General features: G+C 46.0%; 1 protein-coding gene across 1 annotated transcript in view; it reads right to left on the bottom strand.

The window, feature by feature from the left end:
* Positions 1 to 4,878: 4,878 nt before the first annotated feature.
* Positions 4,879 to 16,734, bottom strand: part of LOC115090395 (store-operated calcium entry regulator STIMATE) — a 158,475-nt gene continuing 146,619 nt past the window's right edge. The window contains exons 8-9 of the mRNA XM_029599425.1: positions 12,473 to 12,622; positions 4,879 to 6,719 (exon numbers count right to left, since the gene is read on the bottom strand). Coding sequence (XP_029455285.1) covers positions 6,603 to 6,719; positions 12,473 to 12,622 — 267 coding nt within the window. The 3' untranslated portion in view covers positions 4,879 to 6,602. The remainder of the gene's footprint in view (positions 6,720 to 12,472; positions 12,623 to 16,734) is intronic.

Here is a 16,734-nt window from a genome sequence, read left to right as displayed (position 1 = left end):
TACGCATATCTCCACGTCATGCTTCAGTAGCCCAAATCCTATCCTTCCTACAGTGAGGCCTGGAGAAAGGTTTGGCCTACAATTCCCTGCGGGTTCAGGTGGCAGCCCTTGGCTCCCTCATTCGGCATCTGGACGGGGCTCCGCGTTCCTCTCATCCTGACATAGTACGATTTTTGAAAGGTGTTAAGCATGTGAAGCCTCCAGTAAACGCCCTATGCCTGAGGAATGAGCCCAAGCCTGAAACCTTGCCGAGGACTGCCAAGGGGCAAAAGACGAGCCCCTACCCGTACGAAAACAGTGCTGACCCCGAAAACGACCCCAGGTCGCACAAAAAGGGCGAGATGGCCTGGACTTGTCCTCCGGGAGCTTGTAAACCTTATTGTCCCCTAAGGACTTAACCAGTTGTTCCAGGTCATCTCCAAATAATAGCTTTCCTCTAAACAGAAAGGCGCCCGGCTGAAACTTGGAAGAGACATCAGCCGACCGATTGCGGAGCTAAAGAAGCCTCCTTGCGAAACTGCCGAGGGCATCGTGCTCGCAAAAGTACAAAGAATATTGTTCAAAGCGTCTGCTGTATAAGCAACCGCTGCTTCCATGCGGTCGGCCTGTTCTGCCTCCGCCAGAGGGAGCTCTTGAGTTGTGAGTAATTGCTGAACCCATCTAAGGGTAGCTCTCTGCATGAGTCCACTACAGATGGCCACCCTAACTCAGAGGGCCGATACTTCAAATATCTGCTTGAGTAGAACCTCCAGCTTTCTATCCTGGTGGTCCTTGAGAGCTGCTCCTCCCGTTACTGGAACCATGGTGCGCTTGGCGATGGCAGAGTCCACCTTAGGGATCTTGAGAAGATCCAAGAATTTATCCAGCAGCGAGAACATTTTTTCCATGGCCCTACTAACCCTTAGGGTGGCTTCAGGCACATCCCATTCCCGGGTCATAAGCTGTAAAAGCATCGGGTGGAAAGGAAAAGTTCTAGTTGGAGCCCGCAGGCCTGACAAAACAGGATCCCCTGAAGAAGGATCCATCACCGGCTGTGGAGCCTGAATATCTAGTTCCTGTAGCACGTGAGGAATCAAAGGGTCTAGCTCCTCCTTACGAAATAACCGGAGCACCCGCGGACCATCCCCCTCCACTGGAGCAGCATTGTCAACATCATTGCTCGTATCCACCGGGGAGGGGTCCGGAAGCGCTGTCTTGTGGGACAACTGGTCCCAGAATGCCCAGAGAGCATAATGAATCACCCAAAGCGCTAAGAAGTTTATCTGGCAGAAAGCTTCCTGAGCAGTCCAGTGACCTTGCGTGTGGAGGCTGTCCACGTGGACTTCCCAACCCTGAGGAGAGGCATCGGTGGTAAGCACCACCTGAGGTGGGGCAGCCTGGAAGGGAATCCCCTGCTCTCAATTGGAGAGATTCTCACACTAGGAAAGAGAGATCTTCAGAAGTTGTGGGACAAAGACACAGGCCTCATGGTCCTGGGATGCCTTCTGCCATTGTGACTGCAACGTCCATTGCGCCCTGCGCATGCGAAGGCGGGCTAATGGGGTAACATGTATTGAGGCTGCCATGTGGCCCAACAAGTAAAGCAGAAAGTGGGCACTTATATTCCGACAGCTGTGCACAAAGGCTGCCAACGAAGTTAGGGCAAGGGCCCGATCGCTTGGCAAGAACACTTTCGCCTGCACCGCGTCCAGCCTGGCTCCTATGAAGTCCAGTCGGGGAGACAGAAGAAGGTGAGATTTTGGGTAGTTGATAACAAAACCCAAGGACTGCAGAGTTTGCATTTTTAGGGTTAAAGCATCCTGTGCATGACTTGCTTTTGACCAACCAGTCATCCAGGAACAGGAAGAATTGCACCGCATGGCATCTGAGATGCGCAACCATCACTGCCAGGCACTTGGTGAAGACATGAGGGGCTGAGGCCAAACCAAAAGGCAGCACCCTGTACTAGTAGTGAGCCTTCCCCCACCACAATGAGAAGATACCTTCTGTGTCCGGGGAAGATGGCAATGTAGGCATAGGCATCCTTGAGACTGAGGGAGCAGAGCCAGTCTCCTTTTTTTGAGGAGGGGAATCAGAGTGCCCAGGGAAAATATTTTGAACTTTTCTCTTGAGAAAAAATTGTTCAACGCCTTGAGATTGAGGATAGGGTGCAAGTCCCCCCAGTTCTCTTTGGGATGAGGAAATACCTCGAATAGAACCCTCAGCCCTGCTGAGGACAAGGAATGGGCTTTACCGCTCCTGCCGTGAGAAGGGTGGATAGCTCTGTCAGAAGAATGACCTGCTGGGCAGATGAACCCCACGATGGATATGGGGGGAGAGTTCTCTGGGATCTTTCTGAAATTGAGACAATACCCCTGGCGAACTATGGCGAGGACAAATTAGTCCGAAGTGATGGCCACCCAATGGTGGGCAAAGTAAAGAAGTCTGCCTACCACTGGGGGATCTAGCATCAGAGGTATGTCTTGCTGACCCGTGCTCCTTCGCCTCCAGTCAAAAGCCTGTGTCCTGGGCCTTTTGGGGGGCCAGCTGGGGTCTAGGTGCTCATGTTGACGAGATCAGCCCCTGGAGCTTGCACGGGGTGTGTGAGTCCGAGAGGCAGGGGGATAATATTTCTGCTGCCGGTAAAAGGACTTCCTGGAGCTTGGCCTGGAAGATTTCCTGGCAGAAGATGGAGGGTCTGAAGCACTAGCGGAAAGTTGTTGAAGGTTTTCGTGGTGATCCTTCAACTGAGCTACCCCATTGTATGACCTTATTCCCAAATAGGTTTTTACCCATACATGGGAGGTCTGCCAACTTCTCCTGCACCTCGGGTCGAAAATTGGAAGCACGGAGCCAGGCCATCCTACGGGTGCCGATGCCCACGGTGGCCACCCGGGCTTCTGTTTTAAAAACATCATAGGTGGATCTCACCTTGTGTTTTCCAGCTTCCAGACCTTGCTGGACAATGGCAAAGAACGACTCTTGTTGCTGTTGCGGCAGTCGTTTTGCGAGTACCTGGACCTGTTTTCACAGCTCATGTACAACTGATAGGAAGTGATACAGGCGATGAGCATAGCGATCTGAAAACCTTCCTACCCAAAGTATCCAGTTCCTCATGTTCTTGCCCTGGAGAGGCAGAGGCATGAATGCGGGAGCGTTTGGCCTTTTTGAGGGTGGACGCCACAACTACAGACAGGTGAGGAAGATGACGCCTCTCAAAAACTAAGGTTTGCTGTACTAGGTAGGTGGCATCTGCCTTCCTGTTCACTGGAGAGATGGAGATCGAGTGTTACCACATCCAAAGGAGAAGATCCTTAAAGATGTCATGAATGGGAACAGCCACTATTTCCTTAGGGGCGTCAACAAATTGGAGGACCTCCAATATTTTATATGACGCGCATCCTTCTCAGTGAGAAGCTGGAAGGGAATAACTTCGGCCATGACCCTAACAAACCCCGCAAAGGGGAGGTCCTCTGGAGGTACCGACGCCTTTCATTTGGTGGAGAAGGCTCTGACAGGGGGTCGTCCAAGATCTTGAAAGAAGATTCTGAAGAATCATCCCCCCATGTGTCATAAGGGCCTTCCTTCCTTGCTGAGGTCATTGTGGGACCTGTGCGGGTGAGGCCTGTGTAGATCTCTGGCCCTGGGATCCGAGAGCCTTGAAGGCACTAAGGGCACCGCAGGAATCGATGGTCCCACCAGTAACGGGGGAACCGAGGGCCGCGGGAGGCCAGAGGGCCCAGGCAAAGGCTTAGGGAACCAAGGCTTTGGGACTGTGGCACTGGACGCCATCTTCCTCCTCAGAGGACCCAATGATGGGGATCGCTCCCAAGGGGGGGGGGGCATTGGTGGCCGCTGGGGAACAGAGGGTCCCTCGGGCACCAGCTGCATTGGGAGGGCAACAAAGAGGATGACCAGATGCTCAAGCAGGGGCGCCAAGATAGAAGGCAGAGGCTCCGGCACCAGTATGGGGGCTGGTGGCAGGGGCGGCTCAACACATGCAGAACTTGGAGCACCACACTCTGCACCCTGCAGTCCAAGTCCTCCTGAAAGTTCAGTGAGGACAGGACTGAGGGAGGGTGATGAGGCATCACCAATGCCTCCTTGGGTCTCTGGGGAGGCACGGTGCCCGGCATCGATATGAGTGGGGAACACCTAGGACTCCCGGGTTTATCAGAAGATGGGGGCTCCATATCACAGGGTTGCTTTGGTAGCGGTTCGGCAGCTGTGCTTTGACAGTGACCGGTGTCTATGCTTGTGGGATCTCTATGATGCCCAGCCCAGTCTTTCCCCAGCACCAAAGAAGCGGAGGATCCTGATGTCCTGGAAATCGGCGAGACCATGGAGGACCGGACCCCAACACTGGTGTGGATGGAGCAGACGTTTTGGGACCAAAATGTTTCTCCATTTTATCGAGTCGAGCATGACGGCCTTTGGGTTCATCTGATCACACAGCTGACACCCTTGGACATCGTGCGATGCCCCCAGGCAGAGGATGCAAACCTCATGCGGATCCATGATGGACATGGACCGCGGGCACTTGAGGCACCGACAGAAGCCAGATAATGCCATGAAAAACAGCCAGTGCGCAGTTGATGACTGGGGGCCACCTAGAAGTGGGACGCCGGGAATTGACTGCGAAGAAGGGAGAAAAATGTTTACATACTGTGCCGAGGAGAAACACCGACCGCGAAGGGGGACCTGATGGACCGGGAGAAAAATTATGAATTTAAAGTGAAAAAAAAAAAAAAAAAAAGCTGAAGAAGCAGAGCTCCAAAAACCACGACAACTACACCGCAGAAAAAGAGAGACTGAAGGGGGACCTCGCGTGGACATGTGGATAGTGGCATGCTGGGCATGCTCAGTGTGCCAGTCAAAGCTTCTAGAAACCTTGACAAATGTTTTCCGTGCCGGGCGCCATCTGATGATGTCACCCATCTGTGAGGACTACCATCCTGCTTGTCCTAGGAGACAGCACATTACGAATAGCAGATAAAAAGGAAGGTGTAATTATACACCCTGAAACATAGTAAAAATTCACCACACTGATCTCACCTCTTCCTGAGAAAGCAGCTTAGCAAATCAATTCAAGAGGTTTGTTGCCGCTTTTTTAAGTTGAGGAGAGAGAGAGAGACCTGCATTTTGAATATTTCCCTTTTTCTGCAAATATCTTATTAAAGCCAGTAGGCATTACTGCTAATTTATCTGCTTGCTTAGTGGATTGAATAATCTGCTTTTAGTGGAAACCCGAGGGTGTCTTTTCCCCTTTTATTTAATTGCATTAATTTGCTATTAACCAGGTCGGGATCAGTATCAAATCCTTTGCACAGTGACTGAACTTAATTATTTTGCAGGGATCGGTTGTTCAGAACAAGTACAACAACAATTTGGGTTTATATTGCATCTTTGATTCAACCTGGATGCACATGAGTCATGCACTATAATACTTAAAAAAAATTGTGTGCAGCCCTCTCTCTAGGGTGGAATGTCTAATATTGTGGAGGAGATCGAATCTGTATGAGCAGTTTTGGGGAAGCAATTCCATTTATGTAAACTGAGGCACAAGAAAATAAAGCAACTTGGCCAAGGTCACACAGAGAGCAGGATTTGAATTCAGGAGTCTCAACAGGTTCACTGTTCCAATCACATAAGCATACCTCAATGATCCAGCTCCTTTGAATCTAAGGAAAGAAATGGTCTTGAGATTTGCGGTAGTTTCCTATAAGTCTTAGGTCGTCCTTGGGTTCACTGGTATACAGACAGCAGTAGAAAATGAGGTGTTTGTCCACAAGATAAAGTGCATGAGTTCAAATGGGGATAGAGAAGTACTCTCCCATAGTAAAAATCCCACTGTCGAAGAAACACACACACACATACTGCCACATTGCTGGGCTTCCTAGCTGTTTGGTTATGCTGCCAATTTTTTGACCTTTTTTTTCACAACTAAACAAAAATAACATTTTCTGAAAGAAAAAAAATAGATCTTAAATATAAGTATGAAAATATAACTTAAAAAATGTAAAGTACTAAACGAGAACTAAAGCAGACTTACATGCTTTGTTCGATCAATCTGTTCTGCAGGTACCTTGGCAAAATGACAAATTGCTCAGAAACTTATCTTGTTACGATCTAATATACAACCATGAAACTACTCCTCTAGGAATTAAGGATGTTGCTAAAAGCCTATTTCAGTAATAAAAAGGTACAGGTTCCATCCTGCTGATGTTTCTGTTTTCAGAATGTCATTTGTTCTCAGTTATTTTGAAGCAAATTAGCTGCAGTGCTTTTACTTCCCTTATGGTCTCCTCAGCTATCTTAGCGACTGGTCCATAACGACACGTCCCGCGTCCAGCCAGTGCAATCGCTCTTGCATATTTGGTCAGTGTGTCTGTAGTGCAACGAAATCACAAAAAATGTGACTGCTCCGTGTCCTTATTCAGACCACCTGAATAAGCTTCGACGTGTTCTCAAAGGGTGATAGTTTTTTCAGAAAAAAAGAGGGAGGGGGATTACTGGTGTCAAATAAAAAAAAAGAAAACCCTGTAAAAACTGCTGACCACAGTGATATCCTTGCCCCATGAGAACCGCCAACATATAAGCCAGGATAGTGGTGGAGTCAGGGGTCATACGGGCAACCCAAAGCGATGTTTCTTTTTCTTAATGGGCTTCAAATTAGTTAATCTTCTCAGGTCTTCCTCTACTTCAGATTCTTCCATTTCATCATCTGCTGATATTAGGATCTTAAAAAAAAAAAGATAAAAAATATTAGATGTCAGTATCTGCAGAAAATTATACTAGAATTCATGATAAAATTTACATATGTCCCTCGAGACTCGTTTTAATATATCCTTACAAATAGTTGCAGGAAAAAAAGCCTTGTTTTTAGGCAAAAGACTTGATTGTAGCATATAAGCAATAGAGCAAAGATGGCCAACTTCGGTCCTTGAGAGGCACAAACAGGCCAGGTTTTCAGGATATCCACAATGAATATGCATGAGATAGATTTGTGTATATAATGGAGGCAGTACATACAAATCTATCTCATGCACATTCATTATAGATATCCTGAAAACCTGGCCTGTTTGTGGCTCTTGAAGACTGGCGTTGGCCACCCCTGCAATAGAGCTATGGTACACTGCCCATATGGTACTATATGCCTCTTATCCAACAGTGAATGCACGATTACTCTAGACTCACTGCTGCCTGGGTTTGCACTAACTAGAAGAGATTAGACAGTGAGTTTCACATAAGACCTGTAAAAACTATAGTTACCCAGAGGTCAATATTCAAAAGAAGGACTTTGACAGGTAAATCAAAGACTTTGAAAACTGATCTAGCTAACCAGCTAAATTTAGCTACCTAAATTTCACTAGGTGGCTAACTTTAGCCATTCAAATTCTTGGCGGGCCTGGGGGGCAGAGGGAGAAAGTTAGGGAAGTTGGTGCTGATTTTTTTAGTACTAGCTGCTTAATTTGCCTGGCCAGATCTAGGCACCGCCACAGAAATCCTAAATCTGGCCAGTCAGCTACCCTTAGCTAGAAAAAAATAATACAAATTCAAAACATCTGTGTGTGTTGCTCTGATCCCACCCCCCCTCCCTCCTTCATGTTGATAAGAAAACATTTGACCCGATTCCCCTTCCAGCACTTCATTTTGATTAAAAATCCCACCTGCCCCGATCCTCCCTGCCCCATTTCGCAGTACTTCATTTGCATTTAACGAAAAGCTGCAGAGACACAATACTTCCCCCTTACCCCATCCCTTTGTCCTCCCTTCCAGTCTCCCACCCAAACTGCTCAGATCTCCCTAAATTTACCCTTAGCTGGAGTTGGCAGCAGGAATCACTCCTGCCAGCTCTGCTTTGACAGCCGACACTTACTATGCATTTATTTATGCGTTTATTCACCAGATGCAGTGAATAAATGCATATTAAGTGTCAGGAGCTTTCAAAGCAAAGTTGCAGCAGAGCAAGGAGGAGTGAAGAGTAATTTGCCCTGCTGACTCCAGCTGGGAGTGAACTTGGGGAGATAAGAAGAATGTGTTTATTTTTAAATCAAAATGAAGTGCCCCAAAGAAAGGGGAGGATGGGCAGGAAGACTGGGTCGTGTGGAGATTTTTAATCGAAATGAAGTGCCAGGAGAGAGGAAGGCAGGGAGGTAATTGGGTCTGATGGATTTAAAAATAAAGAAAGATTAGCAGTGGCAAGGAAGGATCTTTACTTGCTTTTTATTTATTTATTTTAAGAGGCCTTAGCCAGTTAGTGCCTGGTTTTCAGCACTAACCAGCTAAGTTTAGCCTTGGAATCCAGCCACACTGTGGGACCGATGCAATACAGTGCGTTCAGCCGAGCGCACTGTTTAACCCGCTGTCAGACGCGGGTTAAATAGGCGCTAATCCACCCCCTAATGCAATAGGGGGATTAGCGCCTACTTAACGTTCGTCCGACACGAAGTGAATGAGTTAGCACTCATCACATGCAAATGCATGTGAATGAGGCTATTACTCATTCACTCCACATGCAAAAAAATAAATGTGCGTCTCAGACACACATTTAACGCTCAGCTATTAACTGCTTTTCTGTACTTTTTTAAAAGTTAAAAAAAAAAAAAAAAAAAGAAAAAAAAAATCTCTGCCGGCCGCTTTGAAGACCGACGCCGATATGCTCGGCGTCTGTTTTCATAACTGGCCGGCTGCAGTAATGAAAACCGCCGCCGAGTTTATCGGTGTCGATGTTCATGACCGGCAGACCACCGGTAACCGCGAGAACGCACGACCCCCTAATTTGCGTATTGCGTGCGTTAAGAAAGCGGGTGCTGAAAAGTCAGCGCCCGTTTTCCGCAAATAATATTGCACCGGCCCCTGTATCTGGATGGTCACATTCTAACCAGATAAGGGGAATATTCAGCTGAAAACCTAGTCAGTCAGGTTCACCTAAAGATAACCAGCTAAAAGTAGACTTATCTTTGAATATCTACCGTGTTTCCCCGATAGTAAGACACCCCTGATAGTAAGACGTAGTGGGAATTTTAGGGGGGTCGGCTAATGTAAGACATCTCCCGAAAGTAAGACGTAGTGTTCAAAAAAAAATAAAGTTTTTTAAATACCTGTCGGAGGGCCGCGTGGGTCCAGGCGGCCGGCGGCGGGAGCCGGGTGGTCGCGTGTTAAATCTAGGCCGCGGGCGGGTGGGCGCGCGTTAGTTCGAGACGGCCGGCGGGCGGCGGGTGGTCGCGTGTTACATCTAGGCCGGGTCGCACAGGCGCGCATTCATTCACTGCCGGTGGGGGCTGCCGAGGCAGCCCCCGGCAGCCCCCACCGGCAGTGAATGAATGCGCGCACAGGCCCACAGCGCCTGTGCGACCCCTGCGATTCGGCGCTGGGGGCTGCCGGTGGGGGCTGCTTTCGGCGCTCAGGAGCCCCCACCGGCAGCCCCCAGCGCCGAATCGCAGGGGTCGCACAGGCGCTGTGGGCCCGTGCGCGCATTCATTCACTGCCGGTGGGGGCTGCCGGGGGCTGCCGAGGCAGCCCCCACCGGCAGTGAATGAATGCGCGCCTGTGCGACCCGGCCTAGATGTAACACGCGACCACCCGCCGCCCGCCGGCCGTCCCGAACTAACGCGCGTCCACCCCCCCCCCCCCCCCCCCGGGAACAAGCGCCCACCCGCCCGCGGCCTAGATTTAACACGCGACCACCCGGCTCCCGCCGCCGGCCGCCTGGACCCAAGCAGCCCTCCGACAGGTATTTAAAAAACTTTATTTTTTTTTGAACACTACGTCTTACTTTCGGGGGATGTCTTACAGGTTTTTTCCAATATAAGACATAGTGGGACTTTTTGGGGTAAAAAGAAAGTAAGACGCTGTCTTACTTTCGGGGAAACACGGTACTTCCCAAAGAGGAAGTTTCACATCTGGATTAGTTATTCTAAGACAGGGCTGGAGAAGGAAGAAAATTGGGTACACTCCATCCACTCGGGCCTTTCAATCTTTATCAGTTCTATCCTTCCCTCTCTCCCTCAATCATATCTCCATTTTTGTTCTGTCCTATCCCCCCCATTCTTCTTTTCTCCCCATCAGGTTCCTCTCATGTTCTCCATCTCTCCCTTCCAAGTTATTCTAGTCTTTTCAAGATTTCTCTTTGTTAAGCCAAAGATCGAAATGGAAATAAAAAGTGAGCATTCTCTCCTTCCTTTCTAATCCTCCAATCTCTGCCACCTTCCAATGCCCTACTCATATCTTGATTTATCTTTCATTTTTCTCTTCTATCCATCCCTTGTTCACTCTTCCCCCTTTCTTTCTTTTCCCAGTGTCTTCTTCTCCTCACCCACATCTGCCCCCTTCAGGTTCCTCAACTTCCTCTTCCCTCATTCTTTCCCCTCCCTTTCTCTCCCCCCCCCCCACCTTTTCTCTCCTCTTCCTTGAGCCCACCTAAACCAGGAGTTTCTCCCCATTAAGCTCCAATAATGGATGGCAGGAGAAAGCCAGCAGCACAGGGACAGAGTGAGCATGTGTTCCTGCTTCCCGCAGGTGCTTCTCCACCTCCCCTGCATATTTGCCTTCTAAACATGGAGCACGCAGGGGTTGGGGTACGGGGAGAACATGCTCATTGGGCTCCCTATACTGCTACCTTTCTGGCTGCTGCAACGGGTGGAGGGGGAGAAGGAGAAAAAGCAAAATTATTTTGCTGTCATTTGGGGGTTGAGTCTGCTTGGCCTCAGCCACTCTTCATCCTCATCTGAACTGGAGAAAGAACACACTGGATGTCATATACAGGCATACACTGGCCCAATTTGAGCACTACTGAGATTAAATATATATGTGACAGAATTTTTGAGTAGTCTCCAGTATATAACATTTGAACCCAAATGGAATCTACCCAGTGTTTAATGCTGGAGTAGTTCTCCAGTGTGTGAATATAACAGGGAGTCAAACAGGATTAACTGGTCTAGAAGCAAGAGGATTATATGTATGAAAATGAGACTATGACAGTAACTCACGCCCACACAAGTGCATGTCAGCATGCAAGCGAAGTTACACTGGAACTTTAAATTGTGCATGCGTTATGTTTTAAAATACATATAAGAATGTTCCTAATTTTAAGAAGTTATTCGAGCACAGCTTTTATATGTGCATATATCAGTGGATTTTTAAACATGCGCACATGAGGCACATTCCCAGTTTTTTCCAATTCATTCATCAGTTTGCCGAGTTAATATTGAGGGTCTTACAGATCTGCATGCCACCCAGGTGACCCAGACCCCTCACCCTCTCCTATAAGCCCTAAAACTCAAAATCTACAGATTTTTCTCATCAGGAGCAGCAGTAAAGTTGCGCGGATATCTAGTGTACGCACACTGCGGTTTTTGGTTTTAAAATACCGAGTTACACACGTAAGTGTTGACCCCGCCCTGGAATGCCCACGCCCCACCCCTTTTTGTCTCCTTATTTCTCACATGCGCAGGGGTACATACGTGCATAATTTGCGGCTTTTTAACATCTGAGTTGCTTGAACGTGGCCCACATACATGTGTATCTGGCCATTTTTGCATGAGCAATTCTTTTAAAAATCGACCTGCAAATATTTAAGTTGCTTGCTGCTGCTGTAAGTGCATGCTGCACAAAGCTGCTGGTATGCCATAGACATGCCATGTGATTGTTGGCAGCTACTACAGGCAAGATGTATTTGCTCCTGGTAAATAATTCACTGCCAGAACATTGCACTATAATCAGAGTTTGTACATTGAATACAGTCTTGCAGCTGGTTTCTGATGTGATCACAAAAATCAAACCTAATGTACTCAGTTCTGTAGTACATCACTGAAGTTATTGATAGCGGGAATAACGAATGTTAAAAAAAAACCAACCCACTTAAACCAGTGCTTATACTTGTGTTAGAAAAACAAATAGCATCATCAGAAGAGTAGAGCCATCAACCAGTTGGACTGATTATTTGCTTTATAGGCAAAGATGGCAATAGATAATTGACTAATATGTCTTTTACGACTTTCTTTAGTTTGTTTCAATAACACCTGTTGTGGAGAATTTGATATATATGAGGTAGAGATGGAGTAAAAATATACAAATGGAGTTTATTTTGTTTGCAGTGCCAATGGATTTGATTTTATTCTTGTCTAATTTTTCAATTGGAATTCATTTAAAGCTATTTGTTAATCGAATCCCCTGTTCCAACTTGAGCTGTCAGAAGTGGTGCACAATGAAACACGCATAATAAAATACTATAAGATAACAAGAGCACCAGCAAACTTCCACTCTCAGGAAAATATCCTGGGTGAGAGCTGGATTTATGGTGCTATCCCCTTGCCAGTGTCTAATGAAAAGCATCTAATCCAAATGGGCCCACTAACTCAAAGCCCGGATTTCAGATATTTGGCTCTCTCTGAAGGATAAAAACGTCTGGCGCATTTTCTTGGACTGAAAAGCTTGAGCTGGCTTTACTTGCCATGCTTCATGCATGAGAACACACAAACCGCATGCTTACTTCAGACTCCGATTCTTCGTGGGATGCTGCTCTCCTGTACCGCACCTTACTGCCATTTCGAGAGTCCAGCCCTGCTTCTTTCTCCTCAAGTTTAGCTTTTGTCTTTCCTTTCTTCATGAGAAAATTATCCACTACCCAAAACATTAATGCCTGTTGGAAAAATAACATGCTCATTGGTTAATTTTAAATAAGATTAATTATGGTAGAGGATGAAAAACATTTATGTGATGGAACCAGAAAAATGCTATTACAGAGTGTAGATGAAAATGGAGACTTTAAACCATAAGTAAAAATAGAGAGGTTCAAATTCAAAGGCATTTATCTGGACAACTCACTAGTTATCCAGCTAAATGAATATTTGAGCACATCTGGCTAACTTAGAGGCGTTCTGGGGAAGATTCAGGGAGGAGTTACATTAGCTGAATAAGTTTTCAATATTCAAAATTAGCTGGATAACTTATCCAGCTATGACTGGTCACACCAAGAGCTGTCCTAGTTAGTCTGATAACTTGTAATCCAGATAACTTTAAAATAGCCAGCTATATTCAATAGTATGGCAACACTATTGAATATAGCTCCAAAGTTAGCCGGATAAGTTTATCAGGCTAATTTTGTTATCTGGACAGTAACTGAATATGGACCTCAGAGCTCACTGTTAACCAACCTGCATTGAGTACTTATCACTTATCGCTGTGTTGAACAGGATGTATTCTAACGGAATCAAGGACATTCAGCAAACAATTTAAAATAGGTGCATGATATTGTATTGCATCTTCTGTTGAACTGCCATTTTACACATAAACTGTATGAGTGAAAAGTAGATTCATACAATACTATATAGCAATGTTTCACACCAGTCTTCTGGAGGCACATCTAACCAGTCTGGTATTCCAAATATTTGTAATGAATATGGCATGTGATAAGTTTTGTAGGGGTAACCCAAGTTACTCTAAAAAGGAGTGAGCAACTGAACCAAACTGCCTGCAGGCCTGAGAAACTCAAGATTGAAGTCGAGCCACATGATGGGCCCTGCAACTTTAATGAGAATGCCAGTGAACAGCACTGAGGAGAAGCTGCTATTGGATTTCTCCATACTGAGTAATATGTCTTTACTTTACAATTTAGCTGATAACACCAAACACAAACTTGTGAGCTTGATGCCTTGACAAATTTTGTATCCATTTATGAGATCGGGTGTCTTCCAACTTACACCATCATCCATCCAATCAATATGTAAACAAAAAAGTGTGTCCCCTGACCCAGACCCGAACTCTCTTATAACATTATGTCAGCTTGAGCTTTCATCTCTTAGTCTATCTCGTTGTAGCTTTCAGGCAAAACAGAGTGTCAGGGGACACACTGTTTTGTTTACATATTGATTATGAAGCTCTTCAATTAAAACCATTTCACTAAAATATGCTTCCTCATGATTACAATGGACATCAACTATTAAACGCAAATTTCTTGTATTGTCACTCCCTGTTTTGCTGAATCTGCAGTCAATATCAACTTTTGGATCCTGTGCATATGCATGAAGTCCTGAATAAGAAAATACTTCGGACTTACAGATTTTGGGGACTACACGGGCACACCCCACACACTTCTTGCAAACCTCGCACCCTGAGACTTTGCACAAAGTTCACACCAGATGTCGAGACTGGGTTCCCAGCTCAGTCCAGCCTTACTCTATTAACTTCGAAGTACTTGCCAATCTCATTCTAACACAGGCCTTGAAAAGCCAAGCCAATCTTTACTCCTGCCTTCTGTCTGCACAACTTACAAAGGCTTCTGTAAGCTCTGGGGCTGCTGCCTAGACAGACTGATGCAATAATCTGTGCATTAAGAGCCTGTGTGCTGAATTTCAGTGCACAGTTTTAATGCACAAGTTCAATTCTTTTTTTTTTTTTTTTTTAAACTCTCAATGCTGTAAGCTCATGCTATGTTAATGCATCAGGAATTAAAATGAGTGGAAACAACTGATTTAAAGCTGTTCAGGAAGTCTGTGAAGGCTATCTTGTTCCAGGAGGCATTTGGATGATGGCTGACCTAGATTGTACAATGTATTTGTTTGCTCATTTATTGCTGTTTTTTTTTTATATGTTCTTTACTATTCTGATATAACTTGTTTTATGACTGTTATTGTGTCATCCGCACTAGGCGGATAAGCTTGCTTGGAAGCTGCAGGAAATTTGCTTGAAAGCTGTGGAATACAAGACCTTTAAATACATAAATAAATGAATAAGGGCCCTTGTCCGTCTGGATGTTGATACCAAATGCCTTACCCAGCATCTTTGGGAATAGGCAAGGTCTTCTGGTGGAGAGGAATACTCCGGCAAGGGGTTTGAGGGATTCCCAAAGAACCCTCCTCCAAGCTGAATGGTGGTGAAATGTTAATCCAGGACCCCGATGAAGATGATGGCAATCAAAGCAGAGACTTCTGTTGTCTCAGAGGGGAAAACTCCCAGGGAAGGTCACAGTTGCCTATGCCTTATGCTTCATCCTCAGAATGTTGGTTAGACTCCTGGGCAGAGAAGGATGGCTTACCTGACAGAGGTGGGCTAGTTTCCAACGCTGGGATTTCTGATGAGAGTTCCTGTTGCATGGAAGCATAAGGGACTCCTCTTTGAGGGAACAAATCCACCATCCAGGACATGAGAGGCTGAAGAGAGCCAATGTTGAAGAAGAGACATCTTTTTCTGAGATCAGTTTAAGATCATCATCGTGAGAAGCATGCATCGGACTCCAGGTAGAAAACTCTTCCTGGATAACCTGCATTAAGGGATGCATGGAGACCAAGGGCACAATGGAGCAGATGGGGTCTGAGGTTTCCAGATGCAATGGGAGAGATCTGGGCTGGGTGGTCCAGGCAGCTGATGCTGATGATGCCTGGAAAGCCTGGGATCTGGAAACAGTAGGTTGTGATAAAGGTGCCAAAAATGAAAAGAGCACCTGAGAAGAATCCTCATTGGAGCTAGGGTTATTTCCAGTATCAGTGGCATTGGTTGTTCCACAGACTTTTGCACCAGTAATGCCGCATGCATCAGTAGCGCAGAGGACTACTGCAACTTGCACTTTTTCTTTGGCACTAATAAGCCTCGAGAAGGGGATAGGCTCGGGAGTGTGCCCTGGTGCATGCTGGCACCTGTGCCTGGTGCTTCTATGCCTTACTGGATCCCAGGGCTTTGATGGATCCATAGATGTTGAAGCCATGCTTCAGAAGTCCTTGATCAACTCAGCATAGAGAAATATAGAGGAGGCCCCATTCAGAGAAGAAACGGCTCCATCTATTGATCAACCTGCGGTGCACTTCTCCCTCTTCCATGCCCAGTTCTGCTGGGATCTATGCATCATCCTCCCACAATCATAACATTTGGCAAAGTCATGGTCAGGTCCCAGGAACTTATAGCAGAAGCTGTGGCCATCTGTGATGGAAATCTTTCAGCCGCACAGTCCTTAAAGCCACTAGGTATGGCCTTCTCGGAACTGGACATTTCATCACTTAAACTATGTCTGTGCAGAAGCTCAGACAAGAAAAGAATGAGAGCAAAGACGATCATCCAGTAGAGATCATGTGATGCATGACATGGTTTTCTCTGCTCTTGAGTGGTAGAACTACGGATGTTCAAAATTGCTGTACAATAATTAATGTATGTAATGTGTATGTATTTTAATATGTGAGTGATAGGTATAATATTGTATTAGAGATAGGTGCAATGTTATAACCTGTGGATGAATGTGGTATGCGTGATGAGTGTGAGTAGATTTTAGATGTATGTGGATTTGAATTATAAGTGATTAATAAAATATGTGTTGAAATGCACACAGGTATATGTTTGTATAATTATTTTTTCAACATATAGATAGTCATAGTTTAGTGGAACAAGCTCAATATGGGTTTAGCCAAGGGAAGTCTTGCCTCACTAATCTGCTATATCTTTTTGAAGGTGTAAATAAACATGTGGATATAGATGAACCAGTGTATCTGGACTTTCAGAAGGCATTTCACAAAATACCTCACGAGAGACTCTTGAGGAAATTAAAAAGTCATGGGATAGGAAACAATGTTCTATTGTGGATTGAGAACTGGTTACAAGATAGAAAACAGAGAGTAGGGCTAAACGGTTCATTTTCTCATTGGAGAAAGGTGACTAATGGAGTACACCAGAGATCTGTACTGGGAGAGCTGATGTTTTACATATTTATAAATGACCTAGGTATGGGAATAATGAGTGAGATGGTCAGATTTGCTGTTCATGCAAAAT

Source organism: Rhinatrema bivittatum, chromosome 4 (genome assembly GCF_901001135.1).
Source record: "Rhinatrema bivittatum chromosome 4, aRhiBiv1.1, whole genome shotgun sequence".
In the NCBI taxonomy this organism is placed as follows: Eukaryota; Metazoa; Chordata; class Amphibia; order Gymnophiona; family Rhinatrematidae; genus Rhinatrema; species Rhinatrema bivittatum.
This window is presented reverse-complemented; position numbering and strand designations above follow the sequence as displayed.